General features: G+C 37.0%; 1 protein-coding gene across 1 annotated transcript in view; it reads left to right on the top strand.

The window, feature by feature from the left end:
* PRDM6 (PR/SET domain 6) overlaps window positions 1–27,179 on the top strand; it is a 73,129-nt gene that overhangs the window by 44,230 nt on the left and 1,720 nt on the right. Inside the window, exons 3-6 of the mRNA XM_061346033.1 lie at window positions 4,767–4,894; window positions 8,542–8,666; window positions 11,733–12,075; window positions 21,085–21,261. Coding sequence (XP_061202017.1) covers window positions 4,767–4,894; window positions 8,542–8,666; window positions 11,733–12,075; window positions 21,085–21,261 — 773 coding nt within the window. The remainder of the gene's footprint in view (window positions 1–4,766; window positions 4,895–8,541; window positions 8,667–11,732; window positions 12,076–21,084; window positions 21,262–27,179) is intronic.

The raw sequence follows: 27,179 nt of genomic DNA, 5'->3' as shown, positions 1-27,179 counted from the left end.
AGAGCAACAGAGCTGGTGAAGAGCCTGGAGCACAAATCTACTGAGGAACAGCTGAGGGAACTGGGGTTGTTTAGTCTGGACAAGGGAAGGCTCAGGGAGGACCTTATCGCTCTCTACAACTACATGAGAGGCAATTGTGGTGAGGGTGGTGTTGGTCCTTTCTCCTAAGTAACAAGTTACAGAACAAGAGGAGATGGCCTCAAGCTGTGCCAGGGGAGGTTTAGATTGGATAGCAGGAGCAATTCGTTCACTGAAAATTTCTTCAAGTACTGTAACAATCTGTGCGGGGCAGTGGTGGAATCACCATCCCTGGAGGTATTTAAAAGACATGTAGATGTGACACTTGTAGGTAGTTAGGGTCTGGCGGTCGGAAGATGTCGCGCTGTACCACTTGTTGCCTTTGTTGGCCTGGCGACCTGGTTCAGACACGGCACGGCGACCATTCCCAGGCTGCTCGGGCCATCAGCTCACGGACACCAATATGGTGGATGGCAAATGGTGTTTATTGGCGAGTAACACGGTGTTATATAGCCTGGGTTTACAACGTCACGTCTGTCTGCTTACGTCCTCGGCTAGGCCCTATTGGCTACTCGGAGGGGGGTCTTATCTTTCCATACAGTGTAACATCTTCCAACCGCCAGACCCTAACTACCTACAGACACTGAGGGACATAGTTTACTTGTGGACTTGGCAGTACTAGGTAACAGTTGGACTCATTAGTCTTAAAGCTCTTTTCCAAACTAAATGATTCTATGACTCTATAATTACACACTTTTTACAAACTGTCAGCTTAGTACCCATGCTTATAAGGCTCTTGGTATTGTTTTCAACTTCTGTTTAGGATACAGTTACTTTTAGAGGATTTTGTAGTGCTGTTTGTCAAAAACAAGGTCTCGCAAGAGTAAGATTGCCTAATGTAGAGATTATTCAGTTCTGATATCCAAAAAAGCAAAGGAAGAAGGTTTCAGTGTTGCTGTGGCTTGTAGGTTCATACATTATCAGAAAAAGAATGTAATTTGTATGGTTGCTAGAATTTCTGAGATGTCAGTGTGGTCAGACTGTTACAATAAACAATTTGTGATGTTCATGTACTCATCAAAAGTACTCCTTACTATCGACTCTTCCCACTGAAGGCAAGGGTAGAACTTCTTGTGGGAGGAGAAGGCTAATGCTGAGTGATTTGAAAATCCTGACCTTATGCGTGATGTCAATGAGAACAGCAGTAAACAGCAAAAAGCAAGGTTTTCTATTAATGATAAGAATTCTTGCATGTTTTGTGGTTTTATTCATGTCTCTTTTGATGCCTTGCAATGTAAAATATAATCCTAATAGCTACTCTGACACTACAAAAGTATATGCAAAGAGAGATTCCACTCTGAGGACCAGTTTTTCTCCCTCTGTCTGCAAGGAAAATGAGAGGTCAAGTAAACGGTATAATAGTACCTTTTTTATTTGACATATGGAGAAATAAAATATAGGTAGACTTTCTGAAGACACAGTCCTTTAGCAGACTATGGAAAGAGAACAGAAGGATACAACAGATAAAGAGGAAGAAAACTGCAATGAACTGACCATTTTGCTCTCCCTGTCTATTCCGTGAAATTGTTTTTAATTGCTTTTTATCTTGGCTTTCTCTGCAGCTATGCTATTACATTTGGATTCCTTTATTCTAAAATTCTGTGGCATCCGTAACAGAAGCTGGAACACCAGTCTTTAGCTTTAGATTTTAATTTACTCCCCTCTGTCCGTGTGAGAAATACTGATCATTGTCACTACTGAAATAATTTAGTTTTCAGAAGGCTCTCAGCCTTTTCTGTTAATACGACTTAAATATTTGACAGTTCTACCTACACTTGATATGTTGCCAGAGTGACAGATGTTCCAGCAACTGCTGTTTATTTTACTTAGTAATGGTCGTTCACAGATTTTAGAGCATCATTTACATGAGACACCATGTGCTTAAGAAATATTATTACTATTGCCATTATATGTTGCTATAATCATTGTCATTAAAAGTTTCATTATCTATAACCTCCAAATAATTATAAGTAAACAATCCAGCAACTAATAAATCCAGTCCTTCATATTTAATTTATATTTGTATGCCAGTACAAGATGAACCTGACCTGTGTTTATATCTAAATTACTGAGTAAACTCGGGAGTTTACAAAGGAAGGCAATATACAAAATAAAAAAAGAAATCTGAATTGTGCTGGTTACACTTCAGACTTACTTTCTAGGAAAAAGAAGGTGCTTCTATTGTATTCCAAAGTCAGATTATTAAATTCAGAGAGCAATAATATGGTTCACATTCTGAGTCTCTTGATATGTAACATAGCAGTAAACTACCTGTTGACTGTAAGTAGCCAAGAACCTATTACGAAGTTATTTAATTACATGGAAACTGCAAAGGAGGAGCACAAGGCATGTCAAGAGTGCAGTCTTCTTGTATCAGACTCTGGTCTCTCTGTCTCTCTCAGTCTGGTGCATTCCTCAGAATTGGAAAATGCTGTAAAAAAGAAATCTTGAAGTTTTGAAGCGTCTAAAGCAAAAGCAGAAAGCCCCTTAAAACTCAGCAGACCCCAAAGTTAACAAGTACTCTGTACCAGAAGAGGGAAAAGAATCAGTAAGCAGTTTAGGTGACGCTTCCAAGTGTAATCAAAGTAGAAAAACAAAATAACTAATTATATTTCCACCACTTAAAGCAATGACTGTTGTGATATACTGAAAAAAACACATGCATTCTCCATAGGGAGTTGGAAAAATGGTATTTTACTTTGTCAGGAGGATCTTGTAATGTATTAAAAGTTACATCAGATTAGATGGATGTAGTGAGATAGTCATTAACATAATTTTTTTAATATACTGTGAGTGTTAAAGTACATATGCATGTGTACATATGTATAATACAGATGCAGACAAATATGTGTATCCATATAATTTGCTGGATTGCAGTACTGAATTGCACTATAGTGTCTGGGTTGCGCTGCAGGTTTGCTTTTCTTCTGCTATGGAAGGTCATAGTTTGATCTTTTGTGATGGTTTCTTCAGAAAGTTGTACAGCAGTTGCCAGATTTAGGCAATTGTAAAATGGGTAAGAAGTGGTGCATGATGGTAATATGAATAATAATAATCACTGCAGTTAAGGATTTTGGTGTTGGTTGGTTTTGTTTGGTTTTGGTTTTGGTTAGTGTTTTGGTTTTTCCAGATTTTGACCTGTGTTATGCAATTTCAGGAGTAAACAAATCAAATGCAGTGTTACTTACTTTCTAAGTTAGAGTTTCTGCTGCTGGAGTACTCTGTCTGATTTCTCTGACTTTATTTCACCCCTCAGTGCATGTTAGGGTACCATCTTGCTTGTCCAGGATGCTCCCCCAGCATGCATCTGATCAGGTTCTCTCTGCTCCTCGTAAGCACTATGGAACAAAAGATGAGGATCTCTGTATACACTTGACTTCCCTGTCTGTCATGCTCTAGAAGTGGATATGTTGCTCCTGATTACTCTCAGTCCCTCTTGGTCAAAACCAAAAGCAAGGCTGGCTCCTGAATTTGAGACTTACATGCGGTGGAGTATAGAACTAGATTTTGATTCCTGTATATGTTTTTGCATGCATTATAGGAAACTCACTTTTAATAAATCAGAAATATTGAATATAGCCACATAGTTTCTGAGATTATTCTCTTTATATTGAAATAGAAATGCAAGATTGTTGGTTTTTTTCTCTTGAAATCTTAAATTCAGATTCTTCCCCTTGAATTAGCAGAATTAGTACTTTCAAGAAGACATGAATTTAGGCTCATGTAATTTCAGAAGGGTAGGATTGTTGAAGCAGATGGAGGGGGCAAAAGATCTGAAGATCAGGTTTTCTTCAGATGAGATCTTAATTGTTCAGATGAATTGCTGAATTTTAACAAAGTAATGGTGTAACAGGTAAAAATCTTATAACACCATGCACTTTTACTAAGATTAGGACTTTCTAAATGACATTTTTAAGCAGTCAGAAGCACAGGTGTGCATGAAACATGTATTTTAATTTCAGAACCAATTTCCAGAGCAATTTCATTCTTTGATATGAGAGGCAGTATCCAGTGCTGAATAGACATAATACTGTCTGTTATTTTTTAAATCATCATAACTGGCTCACATATCCTTAGCAGGGATGTCATGTTTAGGAAAACCATGATTCCCTCAGGATTGATTTTTCATTTACTACTTCAAAAATTATATGTCTCAAGAGAGCTTCTAAAGGCATCTCTTTTTGCTTCTAGTCTCATTTGTTTTGGTATTATGAATCCTACAACTCCCTAACGTATCATGTGAGCTTGCTGAAGTGCATGTTCTTGCTGCAACTGAGATGTGAAGGAAGGGGTACTTGTTTAGGGATTACTACTGCCCCTTGCTCAGATGTTCCAGCATTTTCAATGAAGTCTTTATGCCCAGATTTTCTTGTTTATCTGGCAGTTCATTACTTAAGGCCAGACTGTCAAAATAGGTTAAATATTCTTTGGGAAACATGATCACATCTTTCAGACACCACAAACATGTTTAATACAAAAAGATTGGCTTGATAAAAGAAACATGATAAACTTGCATCCCACAAAATACTTTTCTGCTGCTCCATGTAGATTTCTAAGAGCATCAGTACACAATGACAAATCTCATTGCAATAAATTCCTGGAAAAGGCACAGAGAGACACCAGCAAATCAGTGAAAATGATTGCTGATGATTTGTTCTAACTACTTGACCTTGTGACATCTCCCCCAGATATATGATCAAGATGGGACACTGCAGCACTTTATTGATGGTGGGGAACCCAGTAAGTCAAGCTGGATGAGATACATCCGATGTGCAAGGCATTGCGGGGAGCAGAATTTAACAGTGGTTCAGTACAGGTAAAGTATATTTTTTTTTACTCAATGCAAAAAAATGAAAATGCTTTTAGTGAAAAGCCAGAATATAACTGTCACCAGCACTACAGCCTTTGAGTGCAAAGACAGCAGCAGGGATTTTGAGTGTGCTCATTCAGGGAAACTCAAAAGCTGCAGAGTGGAGCTACTGGGAACAAATACAGCTCCAAATCATTTGTGTACCCACCACACTTCACAGAGACCCCTGCACTTTTTCAAACAGTCTAACCAGAAGCAAGCTAACACAAGCAACCCTCTGCCCTTAATAAAGATGCATGTGATACAAGAAGGGGATAAATGGCAGGAGAGTGGCTTTGAACCCAAAAGCTTTCCAAGAGTCAGTCATGAGGCACATATACACTTAAAGCTTAAACTTTGAGTGCACCTGCTAGCCAGGATTGCTAGTACTTGTGTCTCTTCTGTTGCTGGCTAGAGAAGGTCAAAATGTGAAGAAAAATTTAAAGAAATTACGGTGCATTTTACTTTGTACTCACAAAGAGATTCAGAAAACCCAGACAACACATATAAATACATGATCTCGGCTATAAACAAGTCTTTCGTCTCAGAATTAGAAGCAACTGCTTGGCCTTTTTAAATGTGGTAGGAAGCACATCAAAGAATGCCCTGGGCTTGCCAGTCGTAACGAGCAAGCCCGATTTTAGCTAGTTGCTTTAGACAGTAGAGTTTCTTTTCTTCAGACAGAATCTTAAGCTATTTAAAGTACCTTTAAAATTAAAAAAAACATACAAAACCAAGCTAAAATAAAATATATAAAGTTTGATTATCCCATAGGGTTCCAATTTAACAATGGTAAAATTGTTCAATTGCATTTTCAGCTTTTTTATTCTCTGGCCAGTTGACTGAATAATGCTGCAGTTAAAAAAATAACAATCCTATTTATACATTACAAATCTTTTATTATGCACTTCAATATCTGATATCTGTTCCTAAAATCCCACTGGATTTTAAATAAACACACTGGATAACGAATAAAGTTTGCTGTGATGAAAGAGTATTTTTGTAGGCATCTTGTGAACTATTTCGCAATGTGGTGGTGTGTGCATGCACACATACATATATAAATAAGAAAAAAAAATATGCGTATATATATATATATAGATGACAAACCTAAATGAAAAGTGAACATGAGAAAGTCATTACACATCTTTCAATATTAAGTGGATTTTACAACTCTCCTTTCATGATGGAGTTTTTACTTGAGTTCCTTCTGTTGATCTGCTTTCGATTACTTCAGATCTTTATAAAATGAACTACAAAAACACAATTTAAAAAACTGGCATCCATCACCAGTGACTGCATCCAAGTGTAAGAAAATAGAAAAGTTGGACACTGAAAAACCAGTCTAATTTTTATTGTACATGGACATCCTCCTCACAGAAATTCAGCTGGTTTAAATTCATTCTGTTATGATTTGTAATATCTAAATGGAATTTTCTTCAAAGTGCTCTTGATTGATTGACCCTTAGCTGAACGTTTTGTTTTTATTTTGAGGCTGACAATAATGTTTGTTGGCATGTGTTCTGCTTCAACTGTGTTGGGACGCCATGAAGCAATCTTTATGAGTCATCCAACCACAATACTAAATACATGTCAGCAAAGGAAATATTATCCAAAAAGGGAAAAATCTCTTTGATGTACTTCAGCATGCAGAGATTTCTGCGAGTTTTGGAAGCTCTACATGCTTGTAAGGGACAGTGTATGCTTACACTTTTTTTTCCTTGCCTATTCCAAGCCCCACAGACCACCCATTGCTCAAAAACAGTTCTGCTCTTTCAGCGGCAAAGTGTGTCATTTAGTTTTAGTACATTCATTTGCCGGGCTGCTGTGTTTATGTTAAGGGAAGCCAAACTGAGAGATGAAATGTTACAAGGATGAAGTACAAAGTAGACTCCATTTTTCTCAAGTTAGGAGATGCTGGTAATCTATAGCATGGCTCTGATTTTCATTTTTATATAACCGTGGAAAGAATTAACAAAATGCTTAGTTCTAGGAAGAAGGAGAGAGAAGAGGAGAGGAGGAGGAAGAGGAGGGAAGGAGAGGGGGTAGACACAAAGGGAAGAGTTTTTGTCAGATATTCATAGAAGGGTAGGAAAACCGTTCTGCTTAGCTAGCAGTGCCCTCCTGAGACAGGGTAGCAGTAGGCGAGGAAAATAACAAGATAAATGAAATTTTTGCAGCTGCTAGTAAAATACTGAGAATCTGCACTTTTTTATTGATCTTTATGATCCTGTTGCCAAGAGCCACTTTGCAGTGACAAAATATGTTGACAAGTGCATATCTCACTGCCATGAAAAATGTGGTAAAAAGATTCTCCTTGTGTCTGCAGTGTTATACAAGGAACAAATTGCATCGCTACAGCCAATTCTTTATAGAAAGTCTAAATTTAAGGCCTACCAACCCTAAACATTTTTATCTTGAATTTCAGGCTAACGTTTGTAGCAATTCTTCACTCAGAAAACCAGTTGAGGCTTAATTTTTTATTTATTTTTTTTTTTTGTCTATAGATGTTTTTTCAGCCTTACATAAGTTGTTGTAAAAAATGGTCATTTCTTGGTACTTTGACTGTATCATTTCGGTATGTGATCCTTCAGCGAAAGTGGAGTGTTCTTCTTGTATATATTGAATTTCTATCCATCTCACAGGAGTGTGTTTTACTGTTCCATGTGAAGCCTAAGGGAAAAGCCGCTACAAACTGATAACATTTTTATTTTATCTTGTGCCTGATTCTAATCTTATACAGAGTTTGCCCCCAAACTGTAAATCTGTTAAGCATGGAAGTATCACTCTGAAGCTATTTACACCAGTGCAAGATCAGAATAAGGCTCTTGTTTTTATGCTGGAGATTCTAGGATTTTTCCTTCCCCCCACCTCAACTCCCTGTTCAGTGGTCGAGGACTACCTACATGCTTTTTCCACAGTGATGTGATAAGATACTGCATTTATGCTAACACTAAATTGTACTTACTGAAGGATCATCAACATTACCTTATGTTCCATAATGGGGAAGATTTTATAGTTGTATGTTCAAATTGACCCCATTTTTGTATTTCCCTAAGTCAAAGTCTGTTTTACTTAGCAATCCAGGATCTCTTTTTCGGAGTTATATTGCTGTAATGAAAGGCTGTGTTGTACTACTTCAAACTTCTTGCTAAGTTAACTTGTTAAAATGAAAGAACTGTTGTTTATTTCCCCTAAGATATGTTAACTTTAGATGACAAATGCAAAGCTTTTTAAATGGCTGAACTTACTGAACTGCGTGCAGAACTCTGATGCTGCTACTGCATGAGCAAATTGTAGCATTTCTAAAATCACTTTAAAAGGGACAGTGCAAGAAAATACTTATCTTTTCATAAAATCTTGTAGCTTGTAAAATCTTAGTGTTTAAAATATGCTAGGAACAAAGTGCCTGTAAGTTCTTTCCTATTTTGTGCTACAGGAACAAAGCCATTTCTTAATGATAGATTTGGTTTTAAAATAATCAGTGTTTTTCTTTTAGTTATCTGCAGAAAGGCTTCCAAAACAATGGATTTCTACTGTAATGTTGTATCATACTGTGTCTGATAAGAGAAGAATGCTCTATTTCTAAATTAGTTATTTTTTCTTTTTATTAGGTCAAATATATTCTACCGGGCTTGTATAGATATTCCCAGAGGCACTGAGCTCTTGGTTTGGTACAATGACAGCTACACATCTTTCTTTGGAATCCCTCTTCAGTGCATTGCACAAGACGAAAACTGTAAGTTCTTCCTTGAATTTCTACCTTCATAAATCAGAATTCCTGATTCATACCTAATCATTTGTATTCCTAGAGTATTTTAGGACATATTAAATTTAATTTAGGGTGAGATTGATTTGTACAGAATAAACCCCTAAAACTGATATACTGAAGCTGTGCAAAACCATGGTATGCTTACCTAAATAAATTGAGGTGTTTGGAAGTGTGCAGATATGTGCTGTTAAAGAGCAGATTTCACCAAATCATAGAATCATAGAACCATCGATGCATAGAGTCATGGGTGGATTTTCCACCTGACAGCTCCACGTAGCTTGATAGTGTGTAGCATCAGTCTTCTAAGTGATTCATTCCCGGTCTGTTCCTAACTGATTTGCTTGGCCTTCTCTATTGTTATCAGACCTATCCCAAGATACTGTCTTGGCCAAAACAGAAATGTATTGCAGGTCTATGAGGCCTCTGTTAGTGATCCTTCTTTCTATTACCACTGGCTATGTTGAGAAAAGCTTTGTACAACTGATTATAAAGACGAGATCCTTGTGGTTGAAAGGTAAAAGCCAGCCTTTCTAAATAATAACTGAATGTAAGTAATCTGAACCTACAGTGAACCTCCATTCCATTCTAGCCATTCCTGTTTCCATCCATTCTTCTTCTCAATATTTTATTTTTAGTTTGCTGGGAATTGTAACAAAATTAAGCATGTAACTCTAACACAGACCCAGTGCAATCTAGAGCTGGATACCTTTGTCATGGGGATGGGATATCTAAGCTCACCCTTCAGTTTCACTGTGTGTGGAACTTGATTGGAGCTTGCTTCAAAGACCTCACTTCCATTTTGACAGCTATGTGTATCTATATGGTGGAAGAAACTGATAATGGATGCCTAACTGACTTTGGTCCAAAGTAACCCTGTGGCTACCCATGCTTAATCAGTTACATACAAGATGTAATTTTTTGGTCAAGTACTTGTATACTTAAACAGTAATGCTAGGATGAACTTGTGTCTCGTAGCAACTTAAATACTGAACCGTACAGCAATAAACCAGCAGGACAGCAGGGATTAAACTGTCAAAAATAAACACCCTTTTTCATCTTGAGTTTCCAAATCTGTTGGGCTTGAGAAAGGTTTAAAAGAAATTTAATTACTGGCAGTAATGTTTGCTGATAAAACTCATGCTCTGCAGTGTATAACATAGAAATATTATTTTTTCTTTCATGAAGCTTGCAAAACCTTTATTTGAAAAGCAAAGCATTAAGGCTAAAATCTCTAAATATTGTCACTTACTATTTTGCTGTGACAGAAACCAGAGTTTCATCCACAGAGACTGACATGAGTAGATGAAATTCATTTCTGAGCATAGAGATGCTGGCTTGATTAAGCCTTCAGAGTAGACCTTCTGCTTATCCTTTGCACAGGAGTATTTTCACCCAGTACAAATTCTGTCTATATTCCTTAGGTCTTTAATATACTGATCTTATTATTTCTGTGGACTTCTATGAATAGAATATCCACACTTCTTGTGTGAGGATGTTGGGACAAAATGAAAGTATACAAATTGCTACTTGTACTGAAGAGACATAGAAGATGCATTATATGTTTGGAAACTTCTGTTAGCCAGCCCAATAGATTTAACTCTACTTAGAAATCAGATCTTCAGATACTCCAGAAAAGCACAGACTAGGAAGGACCGCAACTTAAGTAAATTAAATAGCATGTAGTATTGTAATATTGGAATCACTACGATTGATGGAAGGTATTAGAACATAACTCTGTTAAGTAGCTGGCATTATTTAAGGCATTACCAAAGCATTAATTTGTGTTATGGTTTTATTGTGCATTAAATAATGTTATGTTATTGTAGCTTATGACTGAAATTGAATTCTCATTTGTCCTTAGAAATCTAAAATCATGTCTTACCTAAACAGAGTTGGAGTTTTTAGTCACCTGTTCAGTAGGTGCTGTGTACCTATTCAGATTGTGAGAGTAACTGTGTGAACATATGTAAACATAGACATATGCACACCTCATATTTAGTTTTAAAATCTCCATTAAAATACTATCTGATGAAGTTGAGTGTGCCAAAATGGAAAGCATGAGAAGGTACTGGGCCCAGGAGGCCTATATTATGTTTCCTTTTGTATTGTGGTGCAATTTTATATTGGCTGACACTATTTTTCCATAGAACTCTTGCTTCATTCACTGCATGAACTAGATGATATTCAAAGATTGAGGCAGCAGTTCAACAGTCTTCTATATGTTTGACCTCCTTCCTTCCTTATCATGCAACGTTCAAATTCAGCATTAAATCACTTCTTTGTGAGAACAGCTATTGCATTTGTTGTTGAAATAGCTGAGTGCCTCATAAGCCATAGTTAATCGATGAACCTAATTTCTGGGATTAGAGACAACTTTTGTTCCTATTTTGTAGGTGGGAAATCGATGCACAAAGATCTCTCTGCCTATACTTTGTATTGTCTTGTGGTGAGCTAACTGCTGTTAGCCTTAATCATATGAGTTGTGGCCAAGTCACTGGCTTTGTAATGTATAGGCTGTGTGACTGTTTGTGAGATGGAATAATATAATGCCCTTAGTGGCTGCCCTTTGAAAGGATAAGGGAACTATTGCTGCAGTAGATACTTAAGCCCTGTTGTATCTCAAGGAGTGCCTGAGCAAGGTTTTTTTTCCCCATGCTCTCAAAATTCATGCTTGTCTGTGGTATAGCAATTGGACATGCTGACTACACCATTCAGAGTCAGGGTATCACAAGTGCAGCAGCATTTTCTTTCAGATGACAAACCCATTTGTGAAACAAATGTATATTCCATTCACTCTTCTCTGACTCCTTTCGGTCTCAGATACTAGTTCGCATGTCATATGTCACAGGTACAGCATCATCCTTTGAGATCACTGTCTCATTCAAGCCCATTTTTTTGTGCATTGTTAAAATAAAGTTGTTTAATTCTAGTGTCAAGAAAAATGGATGTTGGTAGTTTTTTTTTTTTTGGTGTCTTCCAAGACTATATTAGTTTTTAAAAAGCATCTTATTTACTTTTCTTGTTTTCTCCCAGTGAATGTCCCTTCGACTGTAATGGAGGCCATGTCCAGACAAGACACCGTACAGCCATTTAATAAAAGTAGCAAACTATCCCCTGCTACTCTACAGCGATCCATAGTATTTCCACAGACTCCGTGTAGCAGAAATTTTTCTCTCCTGGATAAGTCTGGGTCCATCGAGTCAGGATTTAACCAGATCAGTGTCAAAAACCAACGAGTTCTTGCAAGCCCAACTTCAACAAGCCAACTAAATTCTGAGTTCAGTGACTGGCATCTTTGGAAATGTGGGCAATGCTTTAAGACTTTCACCCAGAGGATCCTCTTACAGATGCATGTGTGTACGCAGAACCCTGACAGGTAAAGCCCAGGCTCTATTTCTGTATCTAGACAGCCAGATCCACTGCTTTCTTCTTTTATCAAGCTGTTATCGTTTCCAAAACCAAACCATTATTAGGAGGAGCCTGTAAAACGATTCATCTGCAGCTGTGTGAAGTGAGATGATAAAAACTAGTGCTTGACTTCACTATTTGTAAAAACATTTGGTGCCTAAATGTGCAGATAAAAGGAAATAGCTGAGGATATAATCTTGTTTTCAGAATGGGTTGGTACATTTGATGGAGACAACAAAATAGAAGGAAAATTTATGAATATCATAGGAGGAAAAATAAGGTCAAGATAATTAAAAGTCTCTCTGTCTTCCAAAGATAATCTAACTTGCTGCTCAGTGGCTGTCACAGTCATTTCAGGGTTCACCTATAGTGTGCAATGTGTATGAACTTAATTAAGCACTAAGAGGTAATGAATTGGAATTTTTTGCTTAGTACTATTTTTCTTCAGAGCATGCAAACCCATAAATCGTGCAAAGCTGTCAAAAGGAAATACCTACTCCACTAGTGATGTGGAGGAAAACAGATGCCACTTATTCAATAAACTAATATCCACACAGAAGAAAAATGTTGACTAGATACCTCAGAGTCAAAGTTGGTTTGAAAGTTTGTCAATACAGAATTTTATGGCCGTGAGCTGATGGTGAAATTTAGCTGAACAAGTGAATTAAAATTTCAGGTACTTTGACTGGTGGCACAGTAAATATAATGGAACCATTATTTATGAATCAAAGCTGGTTTATTTGACAATTTTGATAGCTGTCAGGACAAAAGGTAAAAATCAAATTAATTCAATAAAAAAGGCTGCACAAGGCTGTCTCTTCTTCAGCTGTGAAGAAGGTATGAGCAGAACAGCTGAATCTCTGGAGAAGATTGTTCTAAAAGCAGCATTTAATTGTGAATTACATGTAACCAAAACACTGCCAAAACCCACTAAACAGAGAGTCTGTGTGTATGTTTGTATGCATGTCCATGTCTCTTTGTGTACATGGTTATATATATACATGTACACATTCGCTTGTGTGATTCTGTCATGTGGAGATACTGAAGTGAAAATCCAGTTTCCCAAGAAGAAATGTCAAACATGCTAAGGGCAAATCTTCATAGAATATAAAGTGTGGGTAATACTGTGAATGCAAACAAGCCCTTCCAACATTTTCTGAATTTGATTCTGGCCTTGGCAGAAACAAATGCCATGCTAAGGAAGCTGTGGGATGCGACTGCCAATTTGAATGCCGCATTGTAGAATATAGGCCCAGAAAGATCCACTCTACTAAGTTTCATGGACTCTAATATTTCCAGTATTAAAGAATTCTAAGCATACTGTAAATCATAAAATGCTGCATCAGATGGTCTAGAAGTGTATTGTGAGGCTTTGCCACATACTTTTTCAGTGACTCACCTAAAAACATGTGATGCTTAGATTTTATCCATTCCCTCATTTGAACCTCTGTCTTCCTTCATGAAGAACCAAGCTGCAGATAATAGTTAATGCAAGAAGAGTCTCCCCTAATGGGGGTTTTCTGCACTCTAAGGGATAGTTAAATATTCGTCCTGCCCGAGAGAGAAAATGAGAGTAGTTTTATCCTCCAATTAGGTCTGTCATTTTGGAGGTGAGAGATTTAATTTTTTTGTAATTTATTTTGTCCTAGATGTATTGTATCAAATATTGCCTGAAACACAGGCTGTATTTTAAGTCTTCACCCTTAGAATTGAACACCCTCATTAGTGGGTTACTGATTCATGTTATCTTGCTGTTTTGTCTCTCCCACACCTACCTAATTTGTCCATGCAGAACAGCTTCAACAGGAAAGTGTAGAGCAGTTTTAGCTCTGAATACCCTACAGCCTAGTAGGAAAATTATCTGTATCAGAAGACAAGTTAGTTCCCCCAGGAGCAAAGACAGAAAAGGGTGATTAGAGAAAGGACCCAGGAGATCTGGTTGAGAAGGCATAAGTAAGGACTCTGAGTCATATATGTTGAACCCTGGAAGCTTTCGGGAAGATTAAAAAGATAATAGCTAACGCCTTTTTCTCAATATTGATACTGGCTAATTCCGCTGATTTCCTCTTTGGCTTCCTGTGTTTTGTGAAACCCGTTCTTAAGAAACTTTTGTGTTACATAGAGAGCATAAAACCTAAATGAGCTTGTAATATGCTCTAAAAATCAATCTGCTGCATAAATACTAGATACTGCAGTGTTTTGATTTATGTCACCTGTGTTCCCTCTGTACTGAAAAATAGCTTACATCTTTATGTTTTAGCTAAATAAGTTGCGCAGACTCCTTGTAGAGGCCAGTTTTGTAATGCCTTCTTTATTCCCATGAGGTGTGCCACCAAGATAACTCCTGTAAAAACATTTCCCAGTAGGTTTATTTAGAGCATTTTGTGGGATGTCAGTCACATGAATCTGTTTAAACCCACTGCAATTAATTCAATGTGTGAAATTATGAGAATAACAGTTACTGCAGATCCTAACTGCCCTAGGATCTGGGTTGTCATATCCTTGGTTAGAAGTCATTACATCAGAGGCAGCATTTTGTCTTTTAGTGAATACCAGTAGATCAGCTATTTAGTGATAAAGTGGCTGGAAAAGAGTTGTCTTCAGTTTCTTAAACATACTATATTTCTCTAGATGAAAAATTCCTGAAGTGTTGTACGATATTTCCAGGAGACAAGATATCTTTTTGCCAGCCTAAAGTCCTGGGTGCAACATCTTCTTTTGTGTTTTCCCAACATCTGCAGCACTGCTCTGGCTGGTAAACAGCTTATTGTCAGCAATTTGTGAGCAACACCAGCCACTGTTCCTTTGATGTGACTGAAGCAGCAGAGCCCATCTTCTCTAGGAAATGTCTTTAGACTATCTATTCTAGGAAATGTCTTTAGACTATCTATTCTTGCTTGATATTTGTTTTTCAACAATACCGATTACCTACCGCAAGAGATGAAGGGGAAAACATTTTTTAATCTATAGAGGAATCCAGTTTATGGGCTGAAATTTGAGAAAAGTGGACTACCTGGGGATAGAGAAATAAAAAAAAAAAAAAACTTTAAATCCACTTAGATCCAGAAAACATCTGCATGAGGGCAGATATAAAAAAGGCCAAATATATTTAATTTGATTAGGCAGTAAGAAAAAAATGGTCCTATTTAGTAGGCACATGATTTAACAAATAAAATAATAATTAATCAATTATGAATAAAAAGGAGAATTATTAGAATAATCTATATTTGGAGATTGTTATATTTTGTAGGGCTTGTCTTCAAAATTAATGGTAACTGAGTATGGGGTGAGTATGGAAAATGAAAGTTTAAATCCATCAAGAGTTTGATTCTGAGACTTTCAGATCCTTTAGGACTTATTTTAAGCCTTTCCTGGACTGAAGCAGTTTGAGCACCTATTTATTGAAGCAGAAGTCAGAAATTTATTTCATCTTCTTATTTAGTTATTCATTTGTTTGTGTATTTATTTATTTTATTTTTTTGTTGTTGTTTCTTCTGCCACTGCAGAAATGCCAAACAATCTTATTTGAGGTGTCTTCAGAAAGGAGTAACTGAAAGCCTTTGATCACAGTGATACATTTTTAGAGCAATATTTTTAATTTCATTATCTTTTTTTAAACAGCAACCACTTTTCTGATAATGGCACAGTCTCTTTTAATGGCATCTTTCTTCTTTCTCACCATGATCACCAGATTCAGGGTGTATTGGTGTGGAGGAAAGGCAGATGGCTGCAGTTCTCAAGAGCTGTCTGTGACATATTTTTGTATACAATCTCTACATCTGTGATATATTGTCTCACTGACTGCCATGTATTTAATCTGATAATTTGAGGGAAAATCCACTATATAAGTTCTGTCTGTACCTGATAGATTGTGGATGTTTTCTGGCTCTTGTACTTGTTTACTCAGAAGATACTATTGTACCCGTGTTTTGGAGTAGCACCTCAATTTTAAATTTTGATTAAAAAAAAAAAAAAAAAAAACCACAAAAAAGCAACCAAAACCAGGACTTTGAAGATCAAAATTGCCAATTTAGTAGATCTTTTTCCCCAAGATCATGGATCAGAACATTTTGTGTTTGGCTTTTCCTTTATAGGTTCTGTGTCTTTGACCTTGATGTTCTCCCCAAGTCCATTAATTAATTTAAACATATCCCAGAGCAGACTTAAAAAAAGTAAATGTTGTGAGCAAGAATTGTCTATTTCTACTTATGGAATGGCTGTGCAATATTGCTCAATAAACGTAAACATCATGCTGAATTTAGTGTTTATTCTTACATAATCTTTTCATGAAGGTTTGGAAACTACCTTTCCATAGGACAGCTCTGACCTAACTCCTCTGTCTGTAGCTCTCATCTTAATGCTCTGCTGTACACAGGCCTTGCTCTGAAAGCTGTTGCTGGACCCATTTAAATGTGCCCTGCTTTCAGTTTTTGCACAGGCTGTGGTGTGACAACCTTCCCTCTGTCATGCTGTGAAACCATGCCCTGGCTTCAGTGGAGCCCTGCTTCCCATGCTTTGAGACCATGATATGAACCAAATTGATTTTTTTACTCCTTCTTAGTTCTCAACAAAGAGAAAAGCACTTTCAGCTGCATGTTAATCCCTCTTCTTTTAGCTACTGCTTTTCTAGCTTTTTATATGATGAAGAAATTACAGCAATGTGCTATTTTGTCTCCCTGATCTGACAGTGTTTCAATGATAGAGTTACTGGTATTCAGGAGCTCACCATTACAAGCAGTTGCTCTTTTAAGGATTGTGCCAGGATTCCATATGCCACTGAAAACATCAACTTCACTTCTGAAGATGTCTCACTAGAAACCTGTTAATCATATAGGAAATGATCAGAAAATTAAGTGGAAAATAATTATAATGTTTTCCAGGATTCTAATAATTCAGACCAGGAATAATTTACAATGTAGAAAATAAGTTTGTATTGGCTGGATGAACTTGCAAATCAGAAGTTGGAAAATATATTCTAGCAGAAGAATAGTACAAGATAAATATTTAAAGTCTGTGTCACTTTTGGTAAGTGAAAATCTAAAAAGAATTAACCTAAATGTCCAGTTGCCTGTCTGCAGCTCTTCCAGATGCAAATATGTGGATTTTTCTACTGTTATCCCTTAACATGCTGAAAACATGAGTTTTTGTGAGGTTCAACAAGCCTGTACTGGCCCTATACATTATGTACTTTCACCCAGAAAAAAAATCAGTTACAAAAGTGAGAAAATACTAAGATGGGAAAAGACAACACCAAACAGCAAAATCATCCCAGAAATTAACTAAGTTAGGGAGCAAAATGTATTCTCGACTGCTTTCATTTTAAGAATGTAACTTGAAAAACTTGGAAAAGCTCACGATCTAAATTAACTACAAAACCTGAAAAATATTGCATTATAGTTATCCCTTTCTGAATTTCCCTTTAAATCTTCTATGTTTCTGTAGTGGGCCATAGTACAGTTAGGGGCTGCAAGACTAGAGTCTTTATAAAAAACTGGTGGACTCTATGTGTTAAGTAAACCTAGATAGCTGATTAATGGTGTATGGGGTTAATGATGACAGTGTAAATTTTCTAACAGGAGAATTTTCTCCTAGGTAAGTAGATTTCCTTTCTTTAAGCTCAGACAGAAAGGCAGAGAACTAGAAAAATATGTAGCTTGGTGTTTTGGGAAAAACATTAGAACTGCTTTTGATGGCTGTCAGCACATCATTATCCTCTGCACATTGCTATATATCAATTTAGCTGTTCTTAAATGCAGCTGAAAAATCCCATATGAGAAGGTTTTGATCATCTGGAAGAGGCCGTAAGATCCTTTGTAAAAAATTCAATGATGGACACATTCAAACCTATGTTCATGACAGCTGAAGAACAGTTTTTTATAGACCAAAATATTTCTTCATGTAGTCAGCATGTACCTTGAGAGCTTGGTACACCTGTTTCATCAAACTGATTTTATTAATGCTTTCTAATCTGCCTGTACTTCTGCAAAGGAGTATTGTAGTTACGTAGGTTTCACATATGAAGTGTTCATTTTGTTTGAACATTAATTTTCTGAAGCATCAACACACATCTGGACTGTGACACAACTGTACTTGTATTCACATAGATACCTTGAAGCGCAAGAAGGTGAAATATGATCTCAGTTATTCTAGTGGAAATAAGTTTTTCTGGTCTGGGATTGCATTCAGTCTAGCAGCACGTCTTTAAAACACAGTTTAGGAAGGCCACCATTTTTGTCATCATGTCCCTGTTCCTTCTGTCTGCAAACCTCTACTATAAAGAAGTCACCATCTTAATTTGTTGTTTCAGTGCAGACCGAAGTGATGGCAGAAGATATAGCATAACTGCTACATCAAAGACAGGCATGCTTTGCCTGTGTCGATGTACTCACTGAACTGAGCATTGCTGATGTTCAGTCCTTATGCAACACTTTCATTTTTTTAAAAAACAACATTTTTATTTCATTTTCTGCCAAGAAAATTTTCAGAGAATAGCAAAATTGTTAACAGGACAAAATTGTAACTTTTATACTTATTGAATGATTTCTTTTGCTCTTGGAAAAAATAAAAGTATTCAAAACTCATGAAAAATTGGCATATTTGAATCTGCAACTGTGCAAATTGTAGTATTTCTGCCTCAGTGCCCAGGCTTCTATTGCTGCTCATCATCTTAAAATAGTTATTTGAATGCATTTATAGTCTTAACTTTTTAAAATGAGCTTTGTTTAATGTATACCATATATTTAGATTCAAAAAGTTACTTATTCTGCACATTTTAGTATCAATCCGAATTGCCTGGGTATCAACTGGAGAAATGCAACCCCTGCAAAGAGAAGGGTAACTTCTTTAATAATTTTTCTCCTGAGATATGGATCAATGGGAAAAATACAAAGAGACCTAGCAATAGTTAACTTTTTTCACATCTCTTTTTCTTGAGCATCAAACAGTGAAATGTGTTCTGAGGATGTGTATTAATACCCTTTGTAAACAAGAACTAAGTTTTTAGCCAATGTAGGGGGTAAAAACATTTCACTTGGCGTCACAATGTTCACTTATAACTGGTTTGGAATTTTGGCTATTTACAGACAAGTTACCATGTGACTTTGCCCTGTATGAAATTAATCACATTGACTTAAAAAAAATAAAAGATTAATTGGTTTTATACAGTATTGTATCATTTATTGTGGTAGCTATTAAAAATAGATAACCAGAGGCTACTAGATGTTAATGGTCCTTTTCACTGTTAAAAAAAAAATAAAAATCAATATTTATTGGATACAGAATATCTTAATGTGTTCTTTTTTGCTTAAAAGTGTTTTATTTGAAAATATCCAAACAAATAAACCTGTATTCACAAATCATCTTTGTTTTAGCAGCTCTTGAATTTTCATTTCAAGTTCAATAAATGTTTTGTGTGCAAATTAACTGCACACTTCAAATAAGGAGAATACTGTGCATGTGCCTACTTGTCTTCCAGTAAAAGAAACATATTAATCATTTACTTTTTCTCTTAAAACATTATTTTACATATTTCATGTACTTTTTGAGGGCCACAACATCTAGGTTAAGTAACCTTTACACAGCTTTTATATATTTTCTTCAAACTTGTTGGAGAGCAGTTAGATTTTCAAATGTAAGTAATTAAAAACATAAGCTATTGAGTTATTGACCAATACTGAGCTATTAATCAAGCTAAAAAATTCTACAATCAGGGTTCAGTGCTCTGAAGCACTGTAAAATAATAGTATTTGTGTTCAGTGATGCACGTAGCCACAATTAAGCAGTTCACTTGACAAATGAGATAGTTCACTTTATTTTGCACTTAATTGAATTGTACATGCTTGGTCACCATTGTCTCCTTCCTTTTAGTTTTGGTTTCCAGCCATTTAAACATACACATTTATTAAAGAGAGAGCAATTAAGTTGGAGTTGGCCATTTGCTCTAGAAATGCAGACATCAAGAGCTCTGACTTACAATGTTGTACAGGGTAGAAATCATTAATCCACCTCTGGAAAAAAAAATCTTAATTTTCTTAACAAAAATCTGATGAGATTGTTGAACTTTGTTGGTAACTTAATTGAACTGTGAAAAAGAGAGCCATGTAGGATGTTGATATCAAATCACTTTTACCAAACAGAAACATATATACGTTATTACTTCACATTTTAGCTACAAATGGTATTTGCATTTCAGTAGTTCTGTTTCACCTTGCTGTCCTGTATCCTTTCTTTTCTGTGTTTGCAGTCTGCTTGTGATGATTCTGAATGTGTAACACATCAGTCAGTTTTGTTTGTTTGCTATGTTTGTTTTTAACAAATTGTGGTGTTGAAAACGTAAGTTCTGAGTTTTATTTCAAGGTCATAAAAAGAAGTGTTTTCAGTCTGGATGGGAGAAATGTGTTAATTAGATGCAAATGTTTTCAATAGCAGTAAGAAAATGGAAAGGTAATTGTAACATGGTGATTATTTATTCCAATGTCTCTCACTGAAAAATGTGATCTCAGAAAACTTAGATTCCTCCAGAGCAATATGAAGTATTTAATTGCAAATAGTGACAGAATCCACCTACAATATGGGTTTTACAATCAGACATGCATTTGTAGGTAAGACTGTAGCTGGCACCAACAGACAGAGGGTTTCATGAGTCTCTTAGTTCAGATGTGTGAGCAGTTTTTTGTGATGAAGGAATACCATGTTGAGTTTGAGGGAAATAAGACAGGCATATATACGTGTAATGCTGGCTCATAGCTTGATGAATTATGTTTCTTGGAGCAGGATGCCCACGGACTCTCAGTCAATTCCTGCACAAGCATTTCACATTTGCTAAAGAGATCATGAAACTTTGGGTGTCTCCCAAGAAAGCTGAATCCACAGTTCTCTTTGCAAATTGTTTGGAAGACCAGATGTTCCTGCCTGCACGGTTTCCTGCTCAAGTCAATAGAAAGCACTGATGGCATGGTGTTTCTGTTTCCCATTGCAGGCCCTACCAGTGTGGTCACTGCTCCCAGTCCTTCTCCCAACCTTCAGAGCTGAGGAACCACGTAGTTACGCACTCCAGTGACAGGCCTTTCAAGTGTGGTTACTGTGGTCGTGCCTTTGCTGGTGCCACAACACTCAACAATCACATCCGGACACACACTGGGGAAAAGCCCTTCAAGTAAGTACTTGAAGCCAACAGCCTTTGCCAGCTGAGATTAGAAAGGGAAATGCATTGCTGCTGTTCACTAGCATCACTACTCTGCAACAGAACAGAGCAGAGGCTCCCTTGAAAGCCAAGGTCAGATCACAAGATATAACCACTCTTAGGGGCATGGCTAAAATTAGAATTAAGCCACGCTTGGGTCTGGGTGCCTTGCTAGCCTTGAACAATTTTCTGTCCTCCGATGGGAACTTGATTTTTCAATGAAATGACAAGCTGCTGCCAGAGAACCATAGCTGAAAATACACTCAAGACTGGGACAGGCTATGATGTAAGAACATTAATATGATTCTTTGATGTCTACATGATAAGGTAGATGGAAATTCACATTAAAGGTAATTTGGGTCTGGTCAAATATGGGGTAGAAATATCAATATTTTTTTTAGTCTCAGAATCATTGCATATAAAATACAACTCTGGCTTGTGGTGTAAGTTTGATAAGATCATAGTAATAAATTGGTAGGGGTCAGCTGTCCATGATACAAGAAAAAAAAAAATAGAAGTCACTTGGTCAAGATGTTTTTTAATTAAACAGACTCTGCTTATTTCTGTAGTTTCTGTTTAGTGAAATTAAAGCCAAGCACATAACTGCATCTCAGAAATAATTTTCCCTCTGTGCTCACCTCCAATTATAGCACAGCTGTCCCAGGTAGATTTTACCTTCTGTTATGCAAGATTCTGCCTACCTAACAGCAGGTGTTCTTCAATACAAGGATACACATTTTCCGTTTTTGTGCCCATGTCTTTGCTGAACTGACAGGCACAAATTTTATGGATGTTTTACCTGGAACAATTCCACTTCAGAAGAAAAATAATGTATTGATATCAATGTGTGATGTATTGCTATCACTTCATTTAGAAGCTACCTGGTGTTCTGGCGAGAAACGAGAATGCATGTAGAGGAAGGTGTGTGTGTCTCTCCCAGTTCTCCAAGGTCTGCCTGTCCTCCATCTACTTTTCTGTGTTTGTCTTCTTTTCTACTTTTGCCGTCCTGTGCTCTTGGTCTGGTTAATGTAAGAGAGCTCAGCCATGGGGCCTGCCAGAACCCCTCATAACAAGCCCAGTAGAGATACTAGTAGAGACGTTTTGCCTCCATATATGGCTGGAAGGAAGCATGGCTTCTGTACATGTCTCTGTTTGGGGCAAGGGGACAGAGCCAGGAACCAAATACTGCATATCCAGGACAGAAGAGCTTGCATACCAGAAGTAGTAGCTAGGATAGCTTTGTAGGTGGCAAAACATGGAAACTCAGAGCATCTAAACATTGACTTCTCTAGAGCCAGTTTGTTGAATGCTCAGAGCCCATGGAAAATGAGCCAAAAATAGTGTGAGCAATCAGATCGATTTTATCTAGTTGCTGTGTAAATAGATTTTAGTAATTAATGGAAGAGGTTTCCAGGTCAAAATGGAAAATAGATTTCTTTTAATGTAAAGGTGTTACTTATGTGTAACCTTGTTGACTCCACTTAATTTTTTTCCTTAACATCCTGTTTTTGTCATGTTTCCAATAGATCTGCTATTTTGCCCCATTTAGAGTCATTATTTTTCCGGTTTGGTTTAGTTATTTTTTTTTCCTTTTTCCAAAATGTCCTTGACTACCGCACAATTTCATTTGTGAAAGTGCCTAATGTATGTACTGCAATTAACCATTGATCTGGAATTTGTTTGCTTTGCCCTGCTTATGCTGAAGCATTTAAGTATCCTGGGATATATCTGGCCATTCTTGAAGCCGCAGGGCAGAGCAACAAAAAATGTGGATGATCTATGCTGGTTTTTATAACGTATGGCATAATTTCATACTTGCAAGATTTTTATGTAGTTTATTCCTTAAACTCAAGAAACAGTAAAGTACCAGTTCGTTGAAGTATTTGCAGTAAGTTGACTAGTCATTTTGCATGAAGCTAAAACTGGAGCTGCAGATCTTCCAGTCCCTGCTAGTCAGATAAGGGGATGTATACACCCTGATCCTGCAATCTGTTCAGAAGGGCAAATTTGCCTCCCCTGCAGGGCTGCTTGCATTTGTGAGAGGAGGTGCAGAAAACTTGTCCAGAAATTAATCCACCCTCTCTGCTGGAGAAAAAAGAGATAGCAACAGCTCATCTTGATGTCTCACCACCATCGTGCAAGACACGGTATTAAGTCAGCTTAGGGTGAAAAAAGCCCAACAAATCCTAAGAAATAAGAACTGTAAATGTGACAAACAAGATTTCTGTCTCTTGCTCGTGCAATTTAGTTTTAGAATCTTTGTTTAAAAAGGGATTTTGAGTGTAACAAAAAAAGTGTAAAATGGAAAAGTCCTGTGAGATAAGGTTTCTTAAAGAAGTCTGTATTTATGGTAATGTACATACTTCCATTGAATAATATTTTTACTATTAGCAGAACAATCATGCATGGGTAGAGCTAAATTATTTTTAAATAAGCTATTTTTAAGGTAATATACAAGTTTGGAAGGAATGACCAATTTCATAGGTGAAAATGGGCAGTTAGCTGGATGGTTAACTCACATCTACTGTGAATGCAATCTCACCATTGCTAATGAAATAAGACAGGCTTGTAAGTGGCATTTGGATGAATTACAATGTGCATGGATTAAGCACGCAATGTCAAACACTAAGTGTATGTTTGTATGTATACTGCTTTTGGAAGCTGGTTTTAAAAATGGTGAACATAGGGTGAATGTATTATAAAATACTGATTTTAGAGGTCTGAAAAGGCCTCTAAAAGAGGTCTGATTGGTTAAAAAAGATTTTTCTGTGAGAAGACATTTTCTTTGCAGGTCTTAGGCAACTTTGAATGCTTGGTGGAAGACTTTTTCTATTTACTTTTCATTATAGATAACGATGCTAAGTGAGGTTATCTGTAGTCAAAGCTTTAGCTGCGTTGCCTGGACTGCAGGTCCAGTTAGAAGGGATTTCTTTTCATGTCATCACAAGCTATCAAGTCAGCCTCACCACTGTAAAGTTTTTGTATATTCTTATCTTACTGAAGTCTCCACTATGGCTGCTAGTCTGGGAGCAAAGCTCTGAAAAAAAATTAAAAGGTAGGAGAGAAAGAAAAATTATTGTACATCCCAGGTTTTTTTTTAATTCTTCCCTCCAAATACACTCCATTTCAGTGAGATTAAAGAATAGTTGAGGGACTTATCTGCAGAACCAGGTTTATGCAAACATCTAATGTTCATGAGTCAACCCAAAAGAATTAGAGGAAAGATTCTTTCAGACTTGGATAACCCAGGTGTTTTTCATTGTTTCTTACTAAAATGAAAACTGGGGAACTTTCATTTCAGGTTGAAAATAGATGTTGTACCTGCAGTGACATCTCAGCTTTGCCCTCCCCCCCCCTTTTTTTTTTTAATTTGTTTGTTTGTTTTGGCTTTGGGGGTTTTGATTTGTACATCATAGTTCATATTGCTGCTTTACTACCTACAGTGGGATAGTTGTGCCAACTGCTGTGACACTATCATCCTCACCTTTCCTATCCGTTTGTACCGAGCAACAGGTTCTCTGGACACACTGAAAAGAGAAGGCAGTAGCTTAATACATGTCCTTGCCTGTAAGCTAGGCACTTATATATCTAAAATTATTTGTCCTGAAAACACCATCCGCACCCTTTGCAGCTGCCTAGAAAGTATTAGGCATCTTAGATAGTATCTGAAGGTTGACTGTGTACGTGAGAAAGCCAGGGGAACTAGGTGCCTTGCCAAAGGTTTCATTCAGATTTTTTCCAGGGGCTGTATAGTGCAGATAGCATAGCCTTACCAGCAGCAATACTTGGCACCCACATCTCTCCCATCCAAAGGGGAGATGCTTGTAACAAGGGATGTATTCTTTTCTAGTCTCTCTTTAGCATCCTTTTTTGTGCCTGCATGAGTGTTTCCTGGAACAGCCTGTAGCTGGGAAGTTAGAGCACTCTGGTGGCAGAAGAAACTTAGGGATAACCGTCAGGAACTTGCATTTAAAAGTAATGCAGTGAGCCTTCCTCTGCTTTTAAGAACAATGTTGTAAGGGTCTGAGTGAATGCAGTGCCCAACTCTAGCCTCCCAGGCAAGCTCCAGAAACAATAAGGAGGCCTGTCACAGCTTCGTGGCCAGTGTTTTTAATGAGTAGCTCTATGTTTTGACCACCTTATAGTGTTATTTTGATTCACGTATGGCCCCATGGCATCCTGATACAGTGTATTTCATTTATTTAGCCAGACATTTAGAAATCAGGTGTTACCACACCTGATTTTGTAGATTATTCTGCAACTCTACCATTTACAGCTTGCTCAGGCAAGGATCCAAGTGTCCCATTACTCATCAAACAAAGCACTTGTCTTTGTAGACATCAAAATAACAAAACTATGGCAATATCTCATACAGACTAAGTTAAACCCTCAGCCTTAAAATTGATTCTAATGTCTCTGTGATAGATACATATATATGTATATAAAAATAATACAGTAATTTGCAAGTTTGTCAGGCAATGAAAGGTAGTATATTTTGACACACTAATCCAGTAACTAATCAGTTTTCTAATAAAAAATCAGCAGTCCACTAATGTGTCATCAGCACTTCAGGAGCTCTGGAGAGTGGATGATCTGCACATAGACGTTAATGAATACCCCAAAAATCATTAAGTAATCAATACTTCTGAGTTATTTTCATTGAGCTGATAGGTCTGATACATTAAGCTGACATTTTACATTTGTCAAGATCACAGTGCAGTTTTTAACAGTGGAACAGGCTGCTAAAAATACACTATGAAAGACAATCAAAGAAACACAGCTTAGAAGTGTTGACATTTTAGATTGGTACAGTAGCTTGGATGAATGATTCTGTAATGCCTATGCTAAATATTCCTGAAACAGAACTTTCTTACTAAAAATTACTACTGTGAAGAGCATTCCACAATTATGCATGTGTAAATGGATTTCTTTTTTTTTAAGCAGTTAGATTAGTGACAGTTCACTTTTTATCATTTGCATCAGTGAAGAGATAGATGAATATGAATTAGCTGAGCCCTTTGTTTTCCTCATTTCTCCACTGAAGGTGAAGAATTCATCTTAGTGGTGCTTTTATGATAATATTCTTTGAAGATAAAATATCACACCACACCATTAAATCAAAGGTAGCTTTTGGAGTGAGCACAATACAAGAAGAATCTCCTGTATCCATATTTGCAACTCATCAAACACCCCTATCTAGTGTTCAGAATGCAAATCAAGAGGGTGCTATTTGGAAGATTAAATACAGTAGATTCTCTTTCAGAGCAGGGATGGAGGATTCATCCCAAGCTAGAAATAGCCCACATCCTATCTCCTCCAAAATTCAACGGCTTTGCTCATTTGTTCACACATTGTTTTTGTTGCAGACTGTAGTTCTCTAAAGAAAGGACAGGGTAGAAAGACTGCATAAAAGACAGTGAAGCAAACACTGGTGACTGTGAGTTCTTGCTCAACACACAGATTTCTCACATAGTGTGGATGCTTTCAGATAATTGAGTAACCACTAACTCTATGTGCCTATTTAAAATGAGCCCCATAGCATAATCATCAGATAAACAAAGAGTTTTGTCTTGTTCTCGCACTGAACAATTATTGCTTTGTGATTTCTCTTCCTCCAATAGGCAATTGTAGATTTTAAATTAGCAGAAGGTGAAATTCTATTTGTCATCAATTTCTCCTAGGGGTTACAGAGCAGAAAACTGCAGACAAGCTGCTTCTTTGATGGCTCACTCCTAAAAATCTCTTTTTGTTCTTTATCTATTTGAGCTGACAGTGATCAGAGCTACAGCAGGACAGGCCTCTCTGGAGAAATCACCTTCCCCCTGTCTATTGACAGATTCCTCTGTTCTGAATCAGAAAGGCCTTGTCCCATCATAGGCATCAAGGCCTTG

This window comes from Neopsephotus bourkii, unplaced genomic scaffold (genome assembly GCF_033783945.1).
Source record: "Neopsephotus bourkii isolate Nb327-2 ecotype Australia unplaced genomic scaffold, CSIRO-AGI_Nbou_v1 NB_256, whole genome shotgun sequence".
NCBI classification, from domain to species: Eukaryota; Metazoa; Chordata; class Aves; order Psittaciformes; family Psittacidae; genus Neopsephotus; species Neopsephotus bourkii.
The sequence above is the reverse complement of the archived record's forward strand: the minus strand, read 5'-3'. Positions and strand labels throughout refer to the sequence as shown.